Source organism: Carassius gibelio, chromosome A15 (assembly GCF_023724105.1).
Source record: "Carassius gibelio isolate Cgi1373 ecotype wild population from Czech Republic chromosome A15, carGib1.2-hapl.c, whole genome shotgun sequence".
Taxonomy (NCBI): domain Eukaryota; kingdom Metazoa; phylum Chordata; class Actinopteri; order Cypriniformes; family Cyprinidae; genus Carassius; species Carassius gibelio.
In genome coordinates, this window is record NC_068385.1 from 19,967,501 (window position 1) to 19,995,249 (window position 27,749).

At 43.6% G+C, this 27,749-nt stretch overlaps 1 protein-coding gene across 2 annotated transcripts in view; it reads right to left on the reverse strand.

Annotated features, from left to right (window-relative positions):
• Positions 1 to 21,197, reverse strand: part of LOC128028695 (endothelin-converting enzyme 2) — a 56,008-nt gene extending 34,811 nt beyond the window's left edge. The window contains exons 1-2 of one of the 2 annotated variants that reach the window (XM_052615986.1): positions 21,034 to 21,197; positions 20,846 to 20,923 (exon numbers count right to left, since the gene is read on the reverse strand). In XM_052615986.1, coding sequence (XP_052471946.1) covers positions 20,846 to 20,878 — 33 coding nt within the window. In that variant the 5' untranslated portion in view covers positions 20,879 to 20,923; positions 21,034 to 21,197. Of the gene's footprint in view, positions 1 to 9,398; positions 9,543 to 20,845; positions 20,924 to 21,033 lie in introns of those variants that run through there. The other variant, XM_052615987.1, reaches the window with a different exon arrangement.
• Between the last annotated feature and the right edge of the window lie 6,552 nt (positions 21,198 to 27,749).

Genomic DNA, 27,749 nt, shown 5'->3' on the forward strand with positions numbered 1-27,749 from the left:
ATTGCACTGCAAAAAAAAAAAAAAAAAAAAACTTTCAGCATGAATCTGACAAAGTTTAGTGAGTGTTATGCTTAAAATGTGCAAAAACTACTTGGCAGTTGGTTTTCTATGAAAAAGAAAATAAAAAAATCTCCCATTAACTTCACTGTTGTTTTTCAGAAGAACAGTGAGGAGTGACACAATCTGTAAAATCTTAACAGCAAATGTCAGGGCCTAAGTGACCTAGCCTAATCATTTGAGGAAGTGGAATTCCTCGCAGGGTGTGGATTACACAAACAAAACACACTTACGCACGGAAAAACATTGCCTCGCTGAAAGGGGATATTGAGCAGCTGGGAAAGCTCTGATAAATTGGATGACACCAGATCTGTAATTAGGCCAGCACTCACCGAAATCATCAACCCAAAGCCTTTCTGCTCAAGTCTTCACTTCATGCTGTCTTTTTATGGCTCTTCAACAACTCCATGAACTTTAAATTCACAGAAGAATGAAATCTCTCTTATCATTTCTCCTTCGTGTGCTTCCAAATCCATTTGACTTTCGTTCATCTTTGAAACATATATTTGAATCATGTTCAAATCAGAGAGATTTCTGTCCTTCCACTGAAAGTTCAATCCAAAAAAACTTTCAAGCTGCAAGGAGTTCATAAATACACCGTAAAAGGAATATACGTTTTAAAAAAATAATAATGAATTTCATATGTAAATATATTATTATTTTCTAATAATATATGTTTGGCCATTTTTGCATATTTTTCTTTATCTACAAAAGTAATTATTTTAAAAATGTTTTTCCTTCAATATATTTTGACAATACACTGGCATGTCAAACATGAAGAAAAACTTTATTTCCCTATCTGTCGGTCACTACGAGTTATGTCGACCGACAAATGGGGTCTCACTTGGGAGGCCAATCATCTCTGATTTTAAGAGAAAACGCCAATGAAATTGGCAAGTGGATTAACACACCTGAGCCACTCCCCGTGCCAGCGGGTATAAATAGGGCGACAGGTGCATCCACTCATTAGATTTTTGCTTCGGAGCCGAGTAGTCGATGAAGAAGATCACTACAAAGCCATTCATCTTTGTTTTTGCTGAACTGTTCCTGGTCGGTGTGACGGCGCGTTACAGCGGTGTCCCTGCGAGACGGCGATTCCCCTGGGCGCTTCGGCTAAAAGAGACAGTTCTAAAAGAGCAAATCACGGACGATTCGCGTCTTTTTCAAGACGCCGTTTCGTCCGCGTCCTTCTGGATGCGGTCGTTTCCTGTTCTCTGACAACGGCCACGTTCGCTCTCTTCCGTGTCTGGGCATTCAGCACGCTGAAGGCGCGTTCGTGGATGGTTCATGCACGCACTGCGTGTGTGACCATGGCAACGCTGTGATCGCGTCTCCCCTTTCTTAAAGGGAAGGGAGCAGACCCCTCTGTCACTACCCGTTCTGGTTTCTCTGTCTCGAGCAGAGGACCGCCGGCTAGTGCTCTGGGAGATTTGAAGGTGACCGTGAGAGCTTCTCCGCCGGGCCACGCCCCACGGACCTCTTACCCCTTCCGCAGTGTTTGTCCTGTGCAGCTGCTGGGTGATTTTGCTGGGCTGTCTTATGGCAGTCCCAGCGGGTCATTCAGTTTGCCGCCGGAGATCAGATGTCGATTGCAGCATCGGGGGATGGGTTTTCGACCTCTGTGGATGAAGATTCGGCGGGGCTGCCCCCCTCGGGTGTTGTCGCCACTGCCGAATTGGACCCAGAGTCGACAGCCGTGCTTGCCCGGGCAGCTGTGAGCATCAGGATGGAGGTGAATGCACCGCCAGCCCTGAGTGCTCATGGCTGTTTGATTGGTTCTCGGTGTGGAGCGCGATTCACAACCGCGTTTTACTCTGGTTCCTTTCTTCCCGGATGTGCATGGGGAAGTGATGTAGTCGTGGATGGCCCCTTTTACGGCCGGAAGCAGCTCATTTCGTTCCTCCGTCCTCACTACCCTCGATGGCGAGGCAGCTAGGGGTGTGTTGACATTCCCCAGCAGGAGAGTGCGATTGCGGTGCACTTGTGTCCGCAAAACGCCGCCACTGGGAGAGATAGTCCGCGCCCCTCACCCAAGGCCTGTAAGCTGTCGGCCGCGCTCGCTACCAAGGCTTACAGTGCTGCGGGCCAAGCTGTCTCTGCTTTGCATGCCATGGCTATCCTGCAAACCCAACAAGCCAAGGCTTTAACAAATGCTCGAGGGTAGGACCAACCCGAGGTTGATGCAGGAGCTGCGCATGGCGACTGACCTCCCCCTTCTGGGTGACGGAAGTCACAACGCAGTCCCTCGGGTAAGCGATGTCCACTCTGGTGGTCCAGTAGTGCCGTTTCAGGTTCAGCCTGGTCTGTATGAGAGACATTGACAAAGTGCATTTTCTCGATGCTCCCATGTCCCAGGCTGTCCTGTGTGGCGACGCTGTCAGGGGCTGTGCCCAGTAGTTCCTGACAGAACAACAGCAGACTGAGGCCGTACAGCACATCTTGCCACGACGTGATCCTCTGGTTGCCACCATTCCGTCGCAGGCAGTGCCTCAGCCTGCTCGTCGCCGAGGGCGCCCCCCTGCGTCCTCCACACCAGCTCCGCCCCGTGCTGAGAGTTCTTCGAGGCCGGCGCGTCGAGCCCCGCGCAGGAGAGCGGCGCCCCCCGTGTCACTCCCGGCTGCAAAGTCCTCGAGGAAGTCGACTAAGCGGCCCTGACACGGGCAACTCGGAGATGCGGAGAACTGCTCTTCAGGAGATGGCGGAGAGAGCGCCACTCCCTCCCCCGGAGGAGGGCCGGGTGGAGAATCTTCTGGTTCTGTTCCGCCGCTGGTCGAACGGCCAGTGGCACCCACATTTTCATTGGAAGAGCAATTTCTCCTTCCTCCGAGTTGCAAGGCTTGTGGGCTGACAATGAGCGACGCACAGCTTCCTCATTCTCACCCACGACGCCCCCTTTCGCCAGCGGCCAAGAGGTCGCGGTTCGGAGACGCAACGCCTCTCCACGCGTCTCTGGCCAGTTCCTCCGGGAACACGGGGAGTGTGGTTGCGATGACCCAGGACGCAGTGCCTTCTGGGCCTTCCGGCACGACTCCCCATCGCTGCACCACTGCGGGTATGTCGACTGTCCCTTTGGTGCCACTTGTACGGTATCTGGGAGCGTGGCTTGCGCTGCCCAACCCGTCACGCTGGCTCATCCGGACGGTTCGACTCGGCTATGCGATTCAGTTCGCCCGGCGACCCCCCCAAGTTCAATGGCATGCTCGAAACTTCGGTGGCAGTCCAGGACGCCCCTGTCTTGCGCGAGGAGATTGCTGTCCTCCTGGCGAAGGATGCAATCGAGCCGGTCCCTCCAGCCGAGATGAGGACGGGGCTTTACTGCCCTTACTTCATCGTGCCCAAGAAAAGCGGTGGCCTTCGACCTATCCTGGTTCTGCGAGTCTTGAATCGGGCCCTACACAAGCTCCCGTTCAGGATGTTGACGCAGAAACGCGTTATCAAATGCGTCCAGCCCCAGGACTGGTTTGCAGCGATCGACCTGAAAGACGCGTACTTTCATGTCTCTATCCTCCCTCGTCACAGACCGTTCCTGCGCTTTGCTTCCGAGGGTCAGGCATGGCAGTACAAGGTCCTCCCCTTCGGGCTCTCCCTGTCCCCCCGTGTCTTCACGAAGGTCGCGGAGGGCGCCCTTGCCCCACTTTGGGAAGTGGGCATCAGGATCCTCAACTATCTCGACGACTGGCTCATTATGGCCCGGTCCCGAGAAGAGTTGTGCGATCACAGGGACTTCGTGCTTCGGCACCTCAGTCAGTTGGGGCTTCAGGTCAACCGGGAGAAGAGCAAGCTCTCCCCTGTGCAGAGAATCTCTTATCTCGGTATGGAGTTAGACTCGGTGAGTATGATGGCACGTCTCACCAGCGAGCGTGCCCACTCAGTGCTGGACTGCCTGAGTTCCTTCAGAGGCAGGACAGTGGTACCACTGAAACACTTTCAGAGGCTCCTGGGGCATATGGCATCCGCGGCCGCAGTCGCCGCTCGGATTGCTTCATATGAGACCACTTCAGCACTGGTTACACTCCCGAGTCCCGAGATGGGCATGGCGCCGCGGTACACATCGTGTCACCATCACACTGATGTGTCGCCGCCTATTCAGTCCTTGGTCGGACCTTGCCTTTCTACGGGCCGGTGTGCCCTTGGAACAAGTGTCCCGGCACGTTGTTGTCACAACAGATGCCTCCAACTCGGGCTGGGGCGCGACATGCAACGGGCAGGCAGCCTCAGGGTCCTGGACAGGACCTCGACTGCTTTGGCACATCAACTGCCTGGAGTTGCTGGCAGTGCATCTAGCTTTGCGACGGTTTCGTCCGCTACTGCTGGACAAGCACGTGTTGGTCCGCACGGACAACACTGCGGCTGTTTCGTACATCAACCGACAAGGCGGGTTACGATCACGCCGCATGTCTCAACTCGCCCGTCATCTCCTCCTCTGGAGTCAGACGTGGCTCAAGTCGCTGCGCGCTGTCCACATCCCGGGGGAGCTCAATCGTGCAGCCGACGCGCTCTCACGACAGCTCACTTTCCCCGGGGAATGGCGACTCCATCCCCAGACGGTCCAGCTGATTTGGAGTCGATTCGGGGAAGCCCAGGTAGACCTGTTGCTTCCCACGAGTCCTCCCACTGCCAGCTGTACTATTCCCTGTCCCAGGCCCCCCTGGGCACAGATGCACTGGCACACAGCTGGCCTCGGGCTTTACGCAAGTATGCGTTTCCCCCAGTGAGCCTGCTCGCACAGACACTGTGCAAGGTCAGGGAGGACGAGGAACAGGTCCTGTTGGTTGCGCCTTACTGGCCCACCCGGACCTGGTTTTCGGAACTCATGCTCCTCGTGACAGCCCCTCCCTGGCGCATCCCCCTGAGGAGAGACCTTCTCTCTCAGGGGCTTGGCACCATTTGGCACCCGCGTCCAGATCTCTGGAACCTCCACGTGTGACTTCTAGACGGGACGCGGCAGACCTAAGTGATCTGCCCCCAGCAGTGGTAGACACTATCACTCAGGCTAGAGCCCCTTCTACGAGGCAGGCCTATGCTCTGAAGTGGAGTCTGTTCACGAATTGGTGTTCTTCTCACCGAGAAGACCCCCGGAGATGCCCGGTCAGAGTCGTGCTTTCTTTCCTGCAAGGTAGGCTGGAGCGTGGGCTGTCACCCTCCACCCTGAAGGTGTATGTGGCTGCCATTGCAGCACATCACGATGCAGTGGACGGCCGGTCCCTGGGGAGGCATGACCTGATCGTTAGGTTCCTGAGGGGTGCCAGAAGGTTACATCCTCCTAGGACACCCCTGATTCCCTCCTGGGACCTCTCTATTGCCCTGGCGGGACTTCAGAGGGGTCCCTTTGAGCCGCTGGATTCGGTTGAGCTGAAGTTCCTGTCTCTCAAGACAGCGCTCCTGATCGCGCTCACTTCCATCAAGAGGGTCAGGGACCTCCAAGCATTTTCGGTAAGTGAAGAGTGCCTTGTGTTCGGGCCGGCCTACTCTCACGTTGTCCTGAGACCCCGGCCTGGATACGTGCCCAAGGTTCCCACCACTCCCTTCCGAGACCAGGTGGTGAACCTGCAAGCGCTGCCCCTGGAGGAGGCAGATCCAGCCTTGTCGTTGCTGTGTCCCGTAAGAGCGCTTCGCATATACGTGGACCGCACCCAGAGCTTCAGAAGCTCTGAGCAGCTCCTGGTCTGCTTTGGAGGTCAGCAGAAGGGGAAGGCTGTCTCTAAGCAGAGGTTGGCCCACTGGATAGTGGTCGCCATCGCCTTGGCTTACCATTCCCAAGGCGAGCCGTGCCCCCTGGGGGCGAGGGCCCACTCCACACAGGGTGTGGCCTCCTCCTATGCGTTGGCGCACGGCGCCTCTCTGGCAGACATTTGTCGAGCTGCGGGCTGGGCGACACCTAACACCTTTGCGAGGTTTTACAACCTCCGTGTAGAGCCAGTTCCTCCCGTGTGTTGGGTAACAGGTAATTGGCGGGAAGGGCTGGCTGGGTGTCTCGCTTGCTGCGCCATTCCCCCTAACACGGGGATGTGAGCGCCTTCTTCTCCCAGTAGAGTTCCCCGGTTGGCGTACCCTGGTCGAGCATCCTCCAGCACCCTCGGCGTCAGACTTGGCGGAGCAGTCTGTCGCCAGGCCCAGTACTGGCGTTAGCATGCCCGGAGCCGGTCAGCCCCTGTACTAGGCTAGGTGTCCATATGGCTGGGTTCCCTACGGGTAATCCCATATGTGTATTCTTCCACGGTAAGGTTTCCCTCTTGGCAAACCCGTGTCTTCCCTTGACAGATCGCTCTGTCAGTCTCTTCTGGCAGCCGTTCCATCCCTACTCCAAGGTAGGACCTGCCTCAGAGACCCTTTCCATATGTAGTACTGCCCCCTGGGTCAGTCCATATCGGTATATCCACATGTCACCTCCCTACGGGTAGGATGTGGTCTCCGTAGCGACCTTTCCTAAAGGCTCGCTTCCCCATTGTCTTGCCAGCTGAAAGAACAAATAGGGAAGATTTGAAGCAATCTTTCACTGAAGGTTGAAATCCCTTCCATTTACTTTATGTGGGCGGAACAGCAGCATGGCCTTCTCCAGCAGCGATGTACTCACCCTTTGGCCCCTTCGGTACCAAGGTCAGTGAATTTGCGCTGGGGCTTTGGGAAGGTTACGACCTTAAGCGTAGCTTTTGTGGCACGCCAAGGCTTGTCAACAATTGCAGCGCCTCAGGGTTGTGACGAGGTTCAGGTTATGGCGTTTTCCATAGGACCCCATTTGTCGGTCGACATAACTCGTAGTGACCGACAGATAGGGAACGTCTCGGTTACGTACGTAACCCTCGTTCCCTGATGGAGGGAACGGAGACGTTATGTCCCCATGCCACAACCTTAAACCATTCGCTGTTGCCGGGACACGTTCTCGGCTCCTCAGCGTAAAACCTAATGAGTGGATGCACCTGTCGCCCTATTTATACCCGCTGGCACGGGGAGTGGCTCAGGTGTGTTAATCCACTTGCCAATTTCATTGGCGTTTTCTCTTAAAATCAGAGATGATTGGCCTCCCAAGTGAGACCCCATTTGTCGGTCGACATAACGTCTCCGTTCCCTCCATCAGGGAACGAGGGTTACGTACGTAACCGAGACGTTGTTGTTCCTAAAACATTTAACACATTTTTATAAAAAAACAGTAAGAAACATACTTTACAATATCCCCAAAAAATCACAGTATTACAACATATTACATAAAATGAAACATTAATGAATCATTATAAATCTAGTTTTGATCTCTTAACAGGTTATTCCATTCACATTTGCATTTAGTCTAAATGTAGGCTATTGTAAGATTGAAAATGTATTTTGGTATAAAGGTTGCAATTAAATATATTGTTATTTTCAAAAAGAAATTGCAATGCGCTTGTTTTTTTTTTTTGCATGCCTGAATTCTATGCCACTAATGATACTAAGTACAATCACTAAAGAAAATATATTTTCAGATACAAACATATGGTGCCTGCCTGTGCAAAATGCAACCGTGTGTCATGAGTGAATGCAAATATGTTGTGTAAGCTTTACTTGTGCATATATTCTCACCGTCTCTGTAATAAAAGTCCAAATGTAGCCCTGAGTGTTTTCACAAGATTCTAAATGAAGTGAAGTTAAACACATTTATTTTCAGCTACTCTTTTAATTTAGCCAAAAATTGATTGGTGTGGGGCGAATGGAGAAGAACTGTGCTTCAAGAAGGTTCTCACTAATACAGTGTGTTTGCTGCTCTTTCTGCTTCATCTTTTGATGAATGGCTTTAAGATGTGGTGATTCAGATGTTATTCTGGTAAATAAAACAGTTGTTTATGCATTAAATGATATTTAAGTTCTTAAGAAATGCTAAAAACAAACCCTTTGGTCAATCAACAGATGATCCCACCACAAACTCAGAGCGCTCAACAAACAGAGATTTGTTTTGGAAGCAGCACAGACACAGTCTTGTTCAGGAAGTCAAGCTACCGATAGCTTTCAGTCGCTACATATTACACTAGAATTAAAGAAAAAGTTTTAACAAAAGCTAGTTCCTTTTTGTAAAGTAACTGTAAATGTGCAGACAGAGAGGGTGAATGTGAAAGGGTGAGCGGGCGAACAAGGGTGTGAGAGAACGAGAGAGAGAGTGAGAGAAACTGCTGGCCCGAGCTCTCAGTGGTGACACGAAACGGAAGTCAGGGTTCAGCAATCTCCCTTTCCTCTTTTCTTCAATTCATGACCTCTCTCCACACTCCGACAGAGAGACCCGCTCAATAACTCACATGCACACATAAACACTCACGCACACTCACACCTGTTATGCAGACAGAGCTAACCACTAATTATCTCTCAGACATATCCTCAGACACTCTCCTGCATCCAAACACTGACTGATTCTGCTTAGTGGGACTAATAAACATCTTTTGGAGGTCTTGGAACAACAAGTCTCAAACATAAGCATTGCCTACAACTACAATCTGAGGGAAATGTTAAGCTGAAAAGAAAGCGGTTTGAGCCATACCTTTACTTATGAAAGTACAAATGATAACTAATTTTAATATTCTAATTGTTTCTCTAAAAGGGAATTTAAATTGAGAGCAAACTGAGACTCCTAAAGGACGACAGATGGGTGACATTTCTGGAGCTATTAGCCTAAAATATGAAATAAGAAATGCACTTCATATAGAAAATGACTTGAACACAGCAATTTGTTTTAAACTTTTTAAATAAAAGTATTTTTTTAATGTGTTTTAAAGGGAAAATGTATAGACTGTGATAAAGAAAAAAAAAACACTCTTACTATGATACTGAAATTCATTAAAAAAATTATAGAGTAATAGGTTAGGGATGCACCGATATAAAAATGTTGGACAATACCGATAACCGATAATTATTAACGAAAGCCGATAACCTATACATCTATATCTAAATCCACATTTTTATGTATTTTTTTTATAATTACAAAAAAAGGCTCACTATTATAAGCCATGCCCCACTTGAACATTAATCAAACATTATCAGTACAGCAGCCTATCTTGAACCATACATTTCTATGAACTTTACACATTTTTAATCTATATTTTCTCATAAACTAGATTTTCTTTTGTGGCCTCATTGACCCAAATGCTATTTAGACTAGACACAAGAGGATGTAAGTGCTGATATTATTTGCACTAAATGTAAACATCTACAAATAGCATTTTGTTTACATTAACTGCAAATAATGATAAATGCTACCCATACAAAGTGAAAGCAATGTGCTATTTGTACTAAAGCTAAACTGTCTGAGAAATAATGGCAGAAACATCACCATAAACATATTGAAACAGCCCATGGAAAACAGAATGTTGTGCATATATTCTCACCTTTTCCGTTAAGTCAGCAATGTTATTTGCACCCGAAGAGCAGGAAAATGAAACAATAAATCAATCCCTCATTCAACACGCCATAAAACACCGAACCAAGAACAAGAACTGTATGTTTCTCACATGCCACAAAGACAAGAAAGACACTGCCTTCTCATTTCCTTTTCTCTTCTCTCTGTGGTGGTGGCCTCCGTCACAGAGAGACCATAAACAACGAGCAGAACGCTTTCAGACAGATGGGAGGGAAGAAGGAGAGCAGATGAATGCACAGAAAAACAACACGAGCAGGGGAGTTTGAAAACCACAGTGACGAGTTCCTGTGAGAATAGGAGGAAGATTGAGACACGAAGAAAAGGTTTTTTGAGGGACAATCAACTGGGGTGTTTACTGAAGGGATGATGGTAACAGGAAAAGTAAACAGTTTACCCTATGAAAAATGCCTGGGGTGGCTGCTTGATTTGTGCAACATCGTGATAAAGTAGAGGAGAGTATTAAAGTAACAAAGTAAAGTAACAGCCAGAAAAAGAGAGAAGTTGCTTCTTCCATGTTATCGTTTTAATACATACGGAGTTCATTATAAACCTTTAACTTTTTGCCCTGGCCACTGTGGTGTTTGTTGCCTTTTAGAATGGCTTTCTTATCTAAACAGGGTCGTAACACCTTTTTTTTCGTATTTTAGACATGCATCAATTAGTGATGAAAAAATTTCAATTGCTGAGCTAGTTGGAAACACCACAAGACTGAGCTGCTCGACAGTGTTTATTTTCACATCGTGCTTGTTTTCTTTATTTTATAAAAGCACAACTTTTTGTTGATATTGTGAGCACACACAAATATAAGTGCAATTTTTTGCAATTGCAATTACAAATGATTACTCTTACCATTATGAGCAAAAATGGCAGCCAATCCACTGAAAAAATATCTCACTGGCACCTCTATGTCATGCAAAGCGTCTGACAAACTATTGGATATAACGCACATTTATCTAGGTTTAACGTTTAACGTAGGCAAGTTGTGATGATTTGAGAAGGCTAGACTGATCAAACATAGGCTATTTTAATATCTAATACAGTAGTATAAGCTGTTTAGGGAGGAGGGGGAAAAAAGATGGGCTTGGGTCCAAAAGACACGGGCCAGGCTAGGGCCTGAGCGTCTCGGGCCAGGGCCAGACTAGGGTCTAAATTTGAGGCCCGTGCAGAGCTCTACTATTGCTTACAGTAGCAGTTGAGGCTTGCTTCAGAAACCCTCCCCCAGCTCCACCTGTATACAGTAGATCTGCTAAGAGGTAATTCATGTATGCTATATGGGTTTATTTCATGTATGCTATATTTGCAACAGCATCTTGTGGATGTATTGGCAGCAGCAAGTCTCGGTACTTGCTCTGCCGCATCAGCAGCATAGCAGATCTATTCTGCCAAGAACAAATACATTAACATTGTCATGAGAGTCGTCATGACAGAAATAATGTTAGGGATTTGTTCAAACTGCCCAAGTTTGATAATGTAATAATGACGCTTGGCCTCCAAAATGCCCCCAAATAGAGACAGTTTAGGCAAAAAAGTTAAGTCTGTAATTATTTATTTACACATTAAGCCATGGTGCTCATGTGGGCGACACAAATTCGAATCTTAGATACAAAAATGGTCATTTCCAGGTCCAGCTTCGTAGAAATGCAGCAGCAAAACTCTTCTGTACAAGCCACATGATTTACAGTATCATTCATGGCTGTATCATTTCAAATACTTTTTAAAGTTACCCAAAATAAAATGTTTAGCAGAATTGTCATGCTTCCCCTTTCCAAATAAATGTGTAATGACTTGTGGCTATCGAGCTCCAAAAGGTATAAATAACACCATAAAGCACCCGAAAACTTGTCTAAAATACTCATATAGTCTAAATCTAAATTTAAACTGTATTTCTGAATCATTATTTTCAACATCTTCATCAGTGTTCCACAGAAGAACGATAGTCATATGGGATTTATAAGAGTAAAAAAAAAAAAGTTAAAATAGCATGGGCTCAACCATCTCACAGTTTATAAGATACATTTGCATCAAGCTGTTTAGAGTATCCACCGGGACATACCACATAAAAACAAATCGCAACCCTTCCTTTCCTAAGTACATATTAGCTTCACAGAAACCCCCATTCAAAATAACTCCACCAGCCACTATTCCCACAGTCCTTTGGCCGCTCATTCAGAGGGACTTCATTCAGGCTGCCGGCTCAGAGTGCTCTAACACTTCTGCACCATTAGAGGGGGCTTCCATTGTGGCCGGTTAAAGGGTACAGGGACAGAGAGCCGTACTGTTGTGGTACAAAAGGCCATTCTGTTCTGTGCCTGCAGCCCATCATGGCTTGATGTAGTTAGACACTTGAGTGCACTTCACACAAGCCCCCCCATCTCTGGAAACCAATAAGCAGAACGTAAGAAGACCTGCTGATAGCTGCCCATTGTGAAATTATGTTTTTGGCAATAAGGTAAATGTGAAATGCCATCTGCAACCCATTTTATTTTCATAATTTTAACGTAACCTGATTGTCAATGATGAAGAATGGAGGGAAGAACTCGATTTTGTCTGCAGGGAATTGATTAGAATGTTAAATGTGTGTTTTATAGTAGAATGGAGACTTTAAAGGGAGGGGATTGGGATTTAATTGGGATTTAAAACAGACTGGTGACATTAGTCAGAAAGGAAAGTTGTTACACATGCAGAACAAGGTACTGCATTTTGATTATGTATGAAATCATTTTACAATAACATGCACTGGTGAATCATTCACTCAGAACAAGTCCTTGATTATGTATTAAGGAAATAAATAGGGTAGTTATTAAATAAAGGTGTAAAAAAAAATACCTACATACATAATCTGTGTTGCCTAATTCTTACTGTTCACATTTCCGCCATACTGCAAAAAAAAAGAAAAAAAAAAATTACAAAAATAATAATAAGATAAATTCTGAGACCATACTGAAATTTTATTTTAAAATATGCAAAGGAATGTTGATTACAATAATGCCCCCATAGCTAAAACAGACCAAGGTCATTGGATTGATATTTAGGGAAAGCATGAACTGATAAACTATACACCTTAAACGCAGTTTTAGATAAAAGCATCTACAAAATGCATAATGTAATATTTATTATTTTTAAGCACATTTGTGACACTGATCATGTGAACACTTTTCTTCAAACATTATCTTCAGGATTCACACAAACGTATGAAGTTCATGCAGCTCAGGTGCTGCTAGTGAAATTGTGAAAAACCAAATACTAAGACATTTGGAGGGAAATAACTATGAGGAATTTCATTCAGGATTTAGACCATATCATAGCACTGAAGCTGCACTCATCAGAGGGCCCTTTCACGATCATGGTTGCATCACTCTCTTAGTATTACTGGTGCTTAATGCTGATACTACTGACCACAACATTGTTTTGAAACTTATGTTGGCATTAGTGGAATGGCATTAGCATATAGTTTAAATCTTATTTATCTGACTGTTATCACTTTGTAGCAATTAATGTAAAGGTGTCATCAATTTCGATGGTGTGCCACAAGGCTTAATACTAGGACCACTTTTTAAATAATATAATCAGTTCTATATTTCCACAAGGTCAGAAAAAAACTACAAATTCTCGAAACGAATGGACTGCATTTTAAAAGATGAACTACAGAGGTCTTACACTGAACCAAAAACCTCCAAACATAATAACCTAGAATACAATGTGTTTCTTCATGGATGTTCTGGCAAGGCCTTGGTCTTCAGTTAAGGACCTGGGTGTACTATTTGACAGTATTCCAGGCCACATTTCTTACATTTGCAAAACAGCATTTTCTCCTTATTAGAATTATCTCTAAATTACATCAATGTCAAAGGACAAATTCATGCATTCATGACCTCAAGACTAGATTATTGTAATTACTGGGTGGATGTCATGCAAGCTCAACTGATCCGAAATGCAGAAGCTAGAATGCTTACTAGAATTAATCAAAACATTCTGTAGTTAATGTAAATTGTTCAGTTTATACCTTCAGTCTGAATGTTTTATTTAAATATGATGTAAAACTCAACAGAAGCATTTCTGAATATGCTAAAAGCTCTAGCATATTAAAATGATTCCCACATATGAAATCAGATTCAGTGTGATTTTTGCTGTTCACACTAGAAAATATATAATTTGAGCCACGTTCAATAGCAGTGTTAATGTAGCCATTCAGGGTAAAACGGTACAAAATGCGTATTCTTAGAAAATGTACGTTCTCTTTTCCCATTCGCTATGCCACTCTTGGTTTGAGTGTGTCATTGATTAAACAGAACAACACTGTGTGTGTGTATGTGTATATGTGTGTGTGTGTGTGTGTGTCTGTCTTTGTGTGATTCTGAAAGAGAGAGAGAGAGAGAGAATATTCCCCAGTGAGCCTGAATGACGTCACCGATCTGGGCATCAAGGTTACCTCACTCCCCGCACGCAGACCATGAGAGGAAGAAGGGAGGAACGGAGGAAAAACAGAAGGAAGGAAGGAAGAGAAAAGACAGTGGGGACAGTGCAAAGAGTTTTGATGGGTTTGCTGTGATGTTGTACTCTTTTTCTTTGAAACAGGATGAAAAAATCTGATTACTCACTGATTCAATCTCATATACACTTTAACTTGGGCGCCAGACCATTATTCTTTCTCTTAAAACACAAACTGTTGACCAACAAACATTTGAAAGGAAAATTTAGGACTTAACAAGCAAATTATGCAAATACATACAGCTTTTCTCAGAGCTACAGTGGAAATGCACCACAGGAATCATGGCAGGGAGCCGTCCTAACATCACACTCCACTGAAGAGTTGTTCTTTACAGCATATCGTCATTTATTAACCACTTACTTCCTGTCTTCCTGTGAATTTCTGCCTGTGCAACCATGACAAATAGCTTCAAATAGCTTCCCTCCTGTTGTCTAAGCTTTCACACAGGTGTGTACACAGAAACCTTACACTGCAAAAAAGCTAAAAAAAAAAAAAAAAAGTTGTCCAGTACAAATATATTTACACAATAAAAAAACAAGATGGATTTACTTAAGAAATAATGCATAAGATAATATCACTTCCATTCAAATAATAATAAAATTGCGTAAAATTTTAAATAATAAAAATATGTTTATTCATATAGCACCTTGCATGCATTAAATGCAGCTTCAAGTGCTACACAATTATGTTTTTTATTCCAAAGTATTGTATTTTCTTAATGATGTTTTACTTGTTCCAACTTAAAAATATATTTTGTAAAGGAACAACAAAAATAATAAAGTTTAATATTCTAAATAAAATAAAGATATATTTTCTGGAAACAACATATATACAATTTCTCTTCTCAGGAGCATTTATCTTGTTTGAGAGCTTAAGGCTCCGAAACTTAAAAAAGTTCATTAATAGCCTGAATTAACATAGACTGCAAACAAAACAAAATCGAGTCTGTGAGTAAAGGAATGAGAAGATATAATGAGCAATCTGTAAGTGATCAAAACTGTAATCTGTAAATTTACTACAGGAGGATGTGATTGAGAGGAAGAGGAATTGAGTTCTTCACAGTCGACAAGCTGCTAACAAAAAGAAGGAGAGATTGTAGCAGGCAAAGCCAAACCTCGTCCTCTCTCTCTCTCTCTCTCTCTCTCTCTCTCTCTCTCTCTCTCTTCTCTCTCTCTCTCTCTCTCTCTCTCTCTCTCTCTCTCTCTCTTCTGTCATTTTCATGCCAGGTCTCAGGTACTGCAGTGCAGAGCTGGCAGAATGTTAAACAACCAAATGATGGGAACATGGAGGAATAATGGGAACACAGAGAAATAAGACAGAAAGAGAAGGCATGAAATTGTACACGGAGGGTGAAGACAACAGGGTACAATTCTGAGGGACAGATGCGGATGGATAAAGTGTAGCTGGTTTGAAAGAAGGACAGACCAGTCCCTAGAAATCAACACTGACCCTACTTACTCTGTTACACTCTTCCTGGGTTGTTTCAACTCAACTTCGGCTTAAATAAGGACTAACCCAACATTTGGGTTACATTTTTAAATTAAAATTTTAACCCAAAAGTTGTGTTAGTCCAAATTTGACCCAAAGTTGGGTTGAAGCCATCCAGCATTTTTTAGAGTGTAACCTTCATATTCTGTTTAAATCAACTTTAATAGCTCAAAACATAATTAACATTAAAGAATCACAGTTAATACTTTATGAGTTTTTACAATCTTATGAGATCTGTTTGTAAACAAAATTTCAACTTGATAACACACTTCAAACGACTTCTGTGAAAAATATTACATTACTAATGTTTGGAGGCTCCGAGCCTGCAGATGAGCATGAATAAATGCAATGAATTCTCCCACACCGGGACTGATCTATACACTGAAGAGACACTCCTGACGGTTTATTTTGATTAATTTTTCTACAGAAGCAGACATGACTTCACTATATTATATAATAGTTGCGTTTCAAACTACTTTGTGAAGCAACACAAGATTAAAGCTTCAGTAATGTCTCTCTCTAGAGGGCTTTGATTAGGTCAGAGGAACAAATTCAAAGAATCCGAAGAGAAAATAAGGGGTTAATTGCAAAATGACTATCATTATTTTCATACATCCATCACTAGGAGAATCTGGGAGGCAAAACAACAGGAAAGTCCATCTTAAAAGAACATGAAGGATATAATACACACTTTAGGTCATATTTCACCATTCATCTGTCAGGTTTTCATAAGAAAACTATTAATAATATCTCAGCAAAATAAGTGATCTGCTTCTGAAACTACTCTCCGTTTTTGATTGACATCACCTACTGTAAAGTCTTAAAAATATTCTTAAATTTCTTCATGTAATATCTTTAAAGATACATTTGAAGTTAATGCTGGTTAATGAATTGTGTTAACCAGTCCAATTATGGGTTACTCACATAACTGCAAATAACAACAGATTTTTAAAACAAGTGTTCTTCCATGTTAAGCGAAATGTGAAAAGTTCAGTGAGTGGTGCTAAAAAGCTAATTCTATATCAGTTTGAAAATACCACCCACTCTGAACTCTACTCTGAACCTAACTGATAGTGTTAACAAAAAAGAAAACCTTTTCTGAAGCAACCATGCCAGTTTAACTTGCTTCTTGAGCTCTTTTATTGAGTGTATTATGACTCGTGTTGCACCGTAACACAAGTGAATGCTGTACCAGGTGCGCTACCAAGCAAGTTTAGCTTGTCGGAAAAGCCATACATATGCAGCTAGTAAAGTGAATCAAATGTAAAATCACGGTCAAAGATTTTTGATTTCGTAACATTGTATTGCACAAGGAACTGCACACAAACATGTTTCATTTTTATTATAAGAATCTGCTCCTGTAACCATAACTTGTGTGAAAAGGAATACATTTGAATAGGAATAAATGTGAGTTCCTGTGGCCCAGTGGTAGAGCATCGCATTAGCAGCACAAAAGGACATGGGTTTGTTTGCCAAGGAACACACTTACTGGTGAAAAAATAATGCACTGTAAGTCTCTTTGGATAAAAGTGTCTGCTAAATGTACAACTAGTGTTCATTCCAGCCGGAAACTGCCGTGAATTGGATGTAAAGGTACATCTTTTGGAGTTTTGCAGAAATGTATAGTGACCCAAAACGCTCTGGTCCAGTGAAACATTATTCAGAAAGACACATTGGATTGTGACTGAGAAGGTGATTGCTGACCTTAATTTGGACCCTGAACACACACACACACACACACACACACACCGGCACAGATGGAGTCTTGGCGTAGACAGGAAAGTGTGGCCATCTCCCTGCTCTCACACACCCAGCGGCAGGATGTACCAGCGCTCCTGAGCCCTGAGCAGTGCTTCAGGGGTCACACAGGGGATGACTAGAGAGTGCACTCCAGCCTTTCCCACAGCAAACCACACCCTGGAGTCTCCCTGTCTTTCTGATCTGGAGCCAGTGCCTCTCTCCATCAATGCTCACGCTTTGGATCAGGATTTGAAAAGCTGCTCCTATAGATTTGAGCCAAGGGGCAACTGCTACTCCAAAAATCCATTTATTACTACTACCATAGCACAGTATGCACTGCTAAGCCTAAAACGCTGAGCTAAAGACAACACTATTCCAGAAAATGGTGGGTTAATTTTCAGCAAGCGTTGATGGTGATAGTAGACATGAAGGATAAATATGCAAACAGGATGATGCTGGTTACATAACATCTTTATCATGATGACCACGTAATCCAATAACTGTCGACACAGGCCAGTGTGTCTCTGGCCAAATCAAACGTCAGCAGAGCCAAGCCGATTGTTTAGAGGAACACTATAAACAGCTGCATTGCTGCTAAACCACTACACATTTGCATGAAGCAAAACGTGCAAGAGCAAAGAGGAAGTACAGTAGAAGATGCGATAAAGGACTAAGCTCTCAATGGCCTTACACACTAGAGTTCATGTTGTATCAGAGAAACAAATGTGGAGAAAAGTTTAATGCAAAGCACTTTAATGCAGCAGCATCCAATTTGGATGTCAGGTCAGTGCTTGTGGACATTATCGAGTCTGTTATTCACTTTGAAAAAACAAACAAAAACACATCTTGAGATTTCATAGCATTCACTGCATGATTAAGATGATTAGATGCCCCTATAATTCAAATTATGAGGGCAAAAAAAAATCCCTGTATGGATTTTTTATTTAACTATATCATATAAGATTTTTTTCAAGTACCATTTTTTTTTTTTTTCAAAAAAATAAAAATAATAAATTGTGCAAAAACTGTTTTAAAAACAAGAAGTTAATATGAGCAAGTCACATTTTAGGCACAACATTGTCTTTTTTTTTTTTTTTTTCACCAATGAATATAGTTCCATGCAACGCCAGAGAAGAACATTTACTCCTTATAAATCTCAAATCTGTTTTTGAACGAATCATTTGGGTCAATGATTCAATAATCTATTCATAAAAGACAGGGACTTGCCGCCACCTGGTGGTTTTCCTGTCATATTTGATTTCTCCATCACAGGCCTAAACCACCCAAGGCACCACTTAGAAAAATACTGCTCAATTAGCATTATTGGAAAAAAATATATATATTTAGTCATAATTTACTTATTTGCTTATTTTTTCTGTGGAACATGAATGAAGATATTCTGAAGATATTTTGTTGTTCATACAATGAAAGTCGAAGAGGTTTAATACAATTGGACCCCACTAACTTTGACTGTTTGGGCAAAAACAGTGGATGCATGCTTTAAAATAATTTATTTTTGGTTCCGCGGAAGAAATAAAGTCATATGAGTTTGAAATGACTTGAAGGTGGGTGAGTAAATGATGACAGAATTTCTTATTTTTGGATGAAACATCCAACATGATTTAATAAGAAAACGTGGTAACACTTTAGAATAAGGTTCCATTAGTTAATGTTAGTTAACTACTTTCGTTAACATGAACTAAGCAAGAACAATCCTTCTACAGCATTTATAAGTCTTAGTTCATGTTAATTTCAACATTTACTAATGCATTATTTAAATCAAAAGTTGTGCTTGTTAACATTAGTTAATGCACTGTGAATTACCATGAACTAACAATAAATAACTGTATTTTCATTAACTAACATTAACGAAGATTAATAAATACAGTAATAAATGTATTATTCATTGTTTGTTCATGTTAATTAATACATTAACTAACATTAACTAATGGAACCTTATTCTAAAGTGTTACCGAAAACGTAAATACTTTTATTTTGCCAAAAGATTGCCTTTCATATAAATCTGTACAATTTGAGTTATCCAAAAACATAAATTTTTAGAAGAAAAAAAAAATGTCCACCCTTAAACCCAACCCTCCATGGGGCATAAGCAGATCATGCAAAAAATAATAATAATAATAATAATGTATGATGTAATGTATAAATTCAAACAAATTAACTACCAAATCGTCAACATATTTAGGAATCTCTATGAGAATACTTGTTTTAGCAAATACTATCAACTGGTTTGCTAAATTTGCATACTTTGCTCTACCTCAGCATGTTGAGGAGTAATACTGAGGCAGGCGCTTCTCTTTACAGGAACTGTGGTGATCATATCATTTATCATCATAACATTACTACACAGACCTGGAGCACAGTGTACATGCGTCAGTCCACAAATAAATGATCTTGCTGATCCAGATAACGAAGTTGTGGAAATGGCTCTAATTGATTTGCAGCATATTGGACGAGCTAGTTAGAGCGGCTCCATCATGAGCACTCTTACCAAATGACTGAAACTGAGCGCGCTTACATGAGTACATCCACATCTGCTCTGGCTACATAAGGTTTACAGAAATACATTTCAGCTGGTGATTGCTATGGCTGGGTGATGGGTCCTTCAAAACCCCTTATCCTACGTATCGAGCGAGTCCCACACTGTTTAATACAGACATGAGTGATATCTGAGACTGTGTGGGCTGTTGAGGAGAGGAGTGCTGTTAGACATACGTTTTCCCCTGGCAGATACACTTAACAAAAAAATTATACTAAATAAAAAAATAAATCTGTAATAACAGGGTAAAATTTAGTTTTAGTTTTGCATGGACACGACTGACAATTTTATAATATCCCCTTCTAATGTTCTGGTCTATCTCATAACTAATAAACAAAACACTGAGGTCATGAAAATATATTGATATTTAAAAAAAAAAACATAACACGTCACACAGCGTAGTTTTAAAGAAGATCTCGCGGGAGAATGGAATATACCTGTTACATCTGTTACATACCACGACCCCCCCCCCCCTCCCTCCCTTCAGCGCTGTAGTTGCCATGGTGACGTACGCCTGTCCGTAAAGTGTTGTGCAACGCAAGATGCTCTCGTCGCCACTCCCTGTAAACAAACGAGAGAAACCTCGAACAAAGAGACAATGAATAAAAACCAGTCGGTCTTGTGTTTGAAACAGCTCGCGAACGGCTGCACGGAAAGGAATCTGTGCTATTCTAGAAACCGAACGGGTTCGGTGTGTCGCGTGCGTGTCGCTCAGGAGCAGTTTGATGGTTTCAGGGAATCTAACTTACACTAAATAGTTTGTTTGCGACAGAGAGCAGCACTACGACTCATATTCGTTCGAGCGCTTTTTGACTGTTTATTTTCCTAAAAAAAAAAAAAAAAGAGGAAGAAGATGCTAGTGTTTAATGAAACGAGGAAACAACTGTGGGAAACCCATATGTAAATACAGTTGCGTTGTACAAGAGTAGAACATGACTTGTTGTGAGTTTCGTTACATCAGTTCTTGCGCAATCGAGGAGTAAACATTAAAAGCAAACGCGCATCTCCAAATGTGCAGAATTCGCCCTTGTTACGTGCCAAGAATCAGTTTAAAGCAGCTTCGGTCAGTTCATCCCATGGTCTGCCCATGAGACGGCTTGCAGATGTTTCTGGTGTAATGAAAAGCATCAGTGCGACTCACGTTATTTCGTAAATCTTGCAGCGCTACACTCATCGTGCAGCATCGGCGCTCCGCACGCGACTAAGCCATCCCTCGCGCCTGAAACAAACATGATCAATGAGTGTTAAAACCAGCCTGCATCCATTCGCAGTCGCAGTTTTCCATCTGCAAAATACTGAAAACATGACAGATGCGATGCGTTTGCCTACCGCTGAAGGTTTTCAGAAGACGGCGCGCATGATGGGTTGCTGTGCCACTCACTGCCAACGACCAGCACGTCCTCTGCTCTGTGTATTGCAACATAGAAAGATGTCTGAGGGAGATAGATAGAGATCAGCCTGTGCTCGCTCACTCACCCTCTCTCTCTCATTCCCCCGCCCCTTTCGCTCTCATGCGCGCCGGCTCCGTGTCCGTGATTGAATGCGCGCTCCCGCGCCGCATCTGTATGGAGCGGGTTGCTGACGCTGTCGTAAGCATCAAGTGGGATGAGCGCTAATACCCTCTTTGTACTATAACAAAATTTCCCACTTCTTGAGCTGCCATGTGGCTCTTTGGAGATTAAAACGTCTTGACGTTATTCTTCAGATCAGTGGTTTATGAAGCATCACTACATAGATTGCTTTGTAGGCTACACGTATCATTTAAAAGTGTATATCCCACCATTTGTAAAATATACATGGGCTATAAAAATAAATGTAGCCCCTACACCCAAATCTGTTTTGCTAGAAATCCAGATGATGGTTTAAAGACATAAGAAATATAATCAATAAATGCAACATTGCTGGAACATAAGAATTTTATCTTATAAAGCCTGCTGTATCATATTTGATATTTAGTGCTGGGTAAACTGATTTCATATAATCTGATTCATATAATCAGATTCCAAAAAATGTAGTACTTGCAATCGGGTGTACGGAAGTGCTAAAAGGCCATGGATTATTAATATTTTAAACGTAATTATCTTGTGATCTCGACATAACGAAAGTTTTCTTGTGATCTCGACATAAAAAAAGTTGTTCCCTTTCGCTGGAACTTCAAACTGCGTCCTCAAGGGGGCACTTTGGGGAACACCTTGTCGTGACCCGTGTCTGAAGCATACATTGAAAAAACACCAACTTGTTGGCCGGCGACAGCCTCCGACGTCACTACCGGTGTGACTATAAATCAGCACTGGGAGAGCACGTCATTATCCTCTTCATCTTCACTGACTGTTTTGTTTGAAGTGTGCATCTGAAAGAACCGGTAAGGGCGATCTTTCTCTGTTTATCATGGCGACAACTAGCAAGCGTTTAGATGATGTGTGCATCCGTATCTGCGTTATTTGACACCCGATGACACACGCGATCTTTGCGTCAGTTGTTTGGGTGAAGAGCACGCACGCAATGTCTTTGAGGAGGCAATCTGCATGCATTGTGAGCTTTTTTGAAAATGGAAAAACTCCGCTCTCGTTCGTCTCTCTTCTGAAAAAAAAAAAAAAAAAAAAAAGGCAAGCCATCTGCTTCCCGCAGTTCAGGATCTGTCCACGCTGAGGCGGGGAAGAAAATGAGCTCGTGAGAATACAGGTGGATCTGTCTGAATGGTTTAAAGAGGGACTTTCCCTTTCGCGATCGTAAAAAAACAAAAAAAACAAAGAAAAATGGGTGGCGGACGAGAGAGAGAGCCTTGGGACTTTCTCATACTGAGATTAGTGCTCTGCTGGGTTTTTACCCAGTAAAAGTAGGAGATATTTGAGGATGGTGAAAAAGCTGAGGCTGAGCCTTCTCAATTTTCCTACCCTGCGTATGTAGAGCTGTTGGAGGTTATTGAGCGAAAATTACTTTGACCAAAGCCTTCCAGCTCAGGTAAACCTTTCATTTGTGCATGATCTCCATACAGAGATTAAAAAGAAATGAAAGATGCCGTTTTCTTCTCGCATCCATCGGTTTCGGCATGAAAGTAATCTGCCAACATCGAGGTGATGTGCGAAAGCGGCTAGGTGGGAATGCCCCCTGTAGAAAATTCTAAATTTTTATTTGTGAATTTTTTTTTCTTTCTGCAGGGGAAACATCCTCTCACTCCTTGCCATCTAAGCCCCTTCAGAAAATAATTTTGCTTAAATGGCAAGGCATACGCAGTAGCAGGTCAGGCTGTGGCTTTATTACACACAATGTTGGTGCTTCAAGCATATCAGACTGATCTGCTAAGAGACCTGGATAGAGGCAGGGGCCTTTTCATGATCAGGTAGCTGAGCTGCGCCGCACCACGGATCTCTCTATGGTGGCCATGGTGGCAGCGGAGAGACATCTGTGGATGAACACACATCGGGAGGAAAGAAAATGCTTTCTGCTTGATGCTCAGGTTTCGCCTTCTGAACTTTTCGGTATTTCCGTTGTGATGGCGATTTGAGAAGAACAGGGAGACGAAGGCATGCTCTGCTGCTTTCAGATCCTTCGTTCCACGAAGGTCCAGGTCTGAGCCAGAACAACATAGGGGACCAGGCCTGTCTCAATCTGAGGATCAAAGATGGGCACAGAAGGCTAGTGTCGCAACTCGCACTCCTCCTCCACCTGCGGGCAAGGGTTAGAGGAATCGTGGGTCACAAGGAGGTAAGCAGAACCTAAGGGGTTTGATCTAGACGAGGCAGCGTTCTCGTCCAAATCGGATTGATACCAAGGTATCTACTCGTTCCCTTTGGGGATTTTTAACTTGTGCTATTATCTTCCCCTTCCTAATTCCCCTGTAACCACCAGCTCGCCACCTGATCGAGGTTAACATAACATAACTCGCATAACAGTCTCCTACGCTGGACCTATAATATTTTTATGGTTCTATGTCCATAGCAACTACCTGACTGATGGTCCAGACTAAAATGAGGCGCCCCTTGAGCGGGGCTTCGGCGTAGGAGGGTGGGTGAGTAAATGTAACTCTCTCTGTATGTACTTATGTGTATTTGATTGCTGGTGGTTTCATGTCTACTAATAAACTCTGTGAGTTTCCTTTGCAGTGCTCAGTTACAGTGTTTACTAAACATTCGCCAGCAGCAGCCATCCGGCTTCATGTTCCGGTATTAGGCGGCTGAGATCACAGGTTTCTGAGGGAGCCTCCTTGATCATCAGGCCTGGCACAGCTCTGCAGGGAATTTCATGGATGTCTGGCCAGGTCACCCCGAGGGGTCTCCTGGCTGCTAAGGGGTGCTGTCGCATCTACCGGGAAGTGGAGGTGGCAGTTACAGAAGTCTTCTTGTATATGCCGCCTCAGGTGATGCTCCCCTCGCCCAAGGTTTGTAAAATTGAGCTTGCCTCTCCCGTGAGATTCATTACCTCTGTGATGCTTAGGAACCTTTAAGTACACACGCTAAGCTTTGTGTACTTTCTCAAAACCACATTGTGGTCAGTGTGCACGTGAACACTTTGCGCACCTTCTAAAAATTCAAAGTGCTAAGTTAGCATGCAAGAATCTGCAAACTTTCTGAAATCTTGTACTATAAGGGTTACGCGCTCTGCTTCGTTCCCTTTCTTGAGATGATTAGACCTTGGTTCCTTGGGTTCCATTCAAACAGTGTGTATTTGTTTATACACCTCAAGCATCGCTTCCCTCAACATGAGGGGCTACTTGGGTGATTCTCGTGGTAATTTAGCAGCGCTCCCCTTTTTCCAAAAAAGGGTCGCCTATGAGCGCGCTACTCTGAGCCCAGAGTTCTCCTCTCGTATGAGACGGAGTTCTCTGTTTTTTTCCCCAGAGCGCTCCAGTATTGTTTCCATAAATCATACTGTTTTGAGATGCAACAATCCATCTATGAGCTGCTCTATCGGAGTGCCACGAGAGCCCCTCCTTATAACAGTATTTGAAAATCCATGCTATGGTAAGTGTGCACGTGTAGTCTTTGCACACTTTCTGAAATCCACACTGTGGTAAGTTCGCACGCTAGTATTCTGCGTTCTTTCTAAAATCCTATATGGTGAGGGCTTCGCCCGATTGCTTCGTGCCCTTTCTTGAGTTGGTAAAAGCTCCATTCATCTTGGGCGCCACTCCACCTATGTATCCTCGGATACCTATCTAAACAGGGTGTTGCTACTAGAGAACTGTTGAGACAGCTCTTTCAGCAAGCTTATGCGTAAGCATAATAATTAAGTTGGGTATGTAGATTAGGCCTTTTGGCCGTAAGGGGTACTGTCACAGACAGCCGTCTAAACGTCCCAGGGAACTGTCCCTCGAAAGGGAACTGTCTCAGGTTACTCATGTAACCATAGTTCCCTGAGTAGGGAACGAAACACTGCGTCCTCTAGCTCCCTGCCATGCTTCGGACGCAAGCTTCAGACGAAGAAGATAATGACGTGCTCTCCCGGTGCTGATTTATAGTCGCGCCGGTAGTGACGTCGGAGGCTATCGTCGGCCTACAAGTTGGTGTTTTTTCAATGTAAGCTTCAGACACGGGTCACGACGAGGTGTTCCCCAAAACGCCCCCTAGAGGAGCAGTGTCTCGTTCCCTACTCAGGGAACTATGGTTACGTAAGTAACCTGAGACAGGTTTCTTGTAATCATTATTTATTATCTTGTGATCTCAACATAACAAAAGTTATTTTCTTGTATTCACGATTTATTATCTTGTGATTTTGACATAACAAAAGTTTTTTTCTTGGATCTTGACATAATGAAAATTTCTCATTATTACGACTTATTATATTGTTATCTCGACATAACGAAAGTTGTTTTCTTGTTATCTCAAAATAACGAAAGTTGTTTTCTTTTGATCACAACTTATTATTTTGTGATCTCAACATAACGAAAGTTGTTTTCTTGTGATCTCAACATAACGAAAGTTGTTTTCTTGTGATCTCAACATAACGAAAGTTATTATCTTGTGATCTTGACATAACAAAAGTTGTTTTCTCATGATCTCGACTTATTATCTTGTGATCTCAGCATAACGAAAGTTGTTTTCTCATGATCTCGACTTATTATCTTGTGATCTCGACATAACAGAAGTTGTTTTCTTGTTATCTCAAAATAACGAAAGTTGTTTTCTTGTGATCTCAACATAACGAAAGTTATTATCTTGTTATCTTTACATAACAAAAGTTGTTTTCTTGTGATCACAACTTATTAACATGTAATCTCGGCATAACAAAAGTTGTTTTCTTGTGATCTCAACATAATGAAAGTTATTATCTTGTGATCTTGACATAACGAAAGTTGTTTTCTCAAGATGACAACTTATCTTGTGATCTCAACATAAAGTTGTTTTTTCTCATGACTGGTTTGTGCTCTAGTCTGCCAGAATGGGCGAAGCCAACCTCTATATAAGTTGGCTTGAAGTTCCATTTCATCAGAATAATTTGACTCAAGCAACAGTCATCAATTTGTACACATCTTGTAGCACGGCAAGTGACAATGCTCATTCCCTAATCTTAGGTTACATCAGTAACTGGAGCATTCCCCTTCGAACGTTCTCTTATGTTGTGTATGGGGAACGCATTCAATCACACCATGCTTTGAGCAAATACACAACGACCTGCTCTATGAACCCAGTCTCAGAGCACTTCGGACTCCCTAAAACATGAGTCCCAATCACCACTGAGTCATTTCAGTCATTAGGCCCAACTTGAAGACAGGAAGCACTGATTGTGTGATTGTGTGTGCAAGTCACCCACTCATTTCACCAACGCTAATGAGATAAGGAGGGCAGGTATCGGGTACCACAGGGCAGCTGCTGACAGCTGCACTAACTCTGGGAACCAAATTTGGTGCGTCCAAAGTGGGGCAACCAGGAGGACTGAGCAGCCAACAACATGGACAAGAATATTCTTATGAAATGGTTCTCTGGACTGACTTATATAGAGGTTGGCTTCACCCATTCTGAAAAGGATAAGTATCCTTCACAGTGATGTTGTTCAACTCTCGGTAATCAATACAAGGTCGCAGAGAACCATCCTTCTTACCAACAAAAAATAATCCTGCCCCCACTGGAGAAGAGGAAGGGCGGATGAACCCCATTGCTGGAGAATCAGAAATATATTTCTCCATGGCCTCCCTCTCAGGAATAGAAAGAGAGTAAAGTTTGTCTATAGATGGGGACTTGCCTGGTACTAACTCTATGGCCCAGTCATAGGAATGATGCGGAGGAAGAGAAGCAGCGCAGGACTTACTGAACACCTCCTTCAGGTCCAGATACTCTGTGGCCACGTTTGACAAAACTGCTGCCTTCTCCTGGAACACAGAATCAGACACAGGACAACAAGCAGACACCAGACAAGACTCATGACAATGTTTGCTCCATGTGGTGATGGAGTTGGAACCCCAATCCACTCGTGGATTGTGCTTAACCAGCCAAGGGTGACCTAGGACAATGGGTGCCATGGGGGACTCCAACAAGAAGGAAGAGAAGGACTTCACAGTGATTTCCGGAGGTGATCAGGGTTATGGGTCCAGTAGTGAGGGTGATGTTGGGAAGTTATTGGTGTAAGAGAGACATGATGGGGAGTTTCAACTGCCATGCAAGATTTGTGTCAATGAAATTACCCTCAGCTCTGGAATCCAGGAGAGCTTGACAGGAGTATGTGCTCTGGTTGTTGGCCCATCTCAATCTCACTTGAAGGAGAGTGGATGACGAGGACTTCCTGGTGGAGGTCCCACCTGATAGTAGTCCCAAGTTTACTACCGTGCTCGCTCTTTTACCCCACAAGAGAGTAGAAAATATCCAGAGCCACCGCAATATAAACAGAGTCCCTGGGACCTCCGCCTCTCTCTCTCCTCCCGGGACAGCCGAGCTCTACCCACCTGGGCTCGTGATCGATGACGGGACCGGCCGTGTTCTCTCTGCTTTGGTTGCCAGCTTCCGTGTTGCCGGGGAAACTTGTAGAACAGGTGCGCTGCCCCAGTCGTTCGATGCGGGCATCCACCCGAAGAGCCAAGTCAATCAACTCTTTGAGATTCGATGGCATCTCAA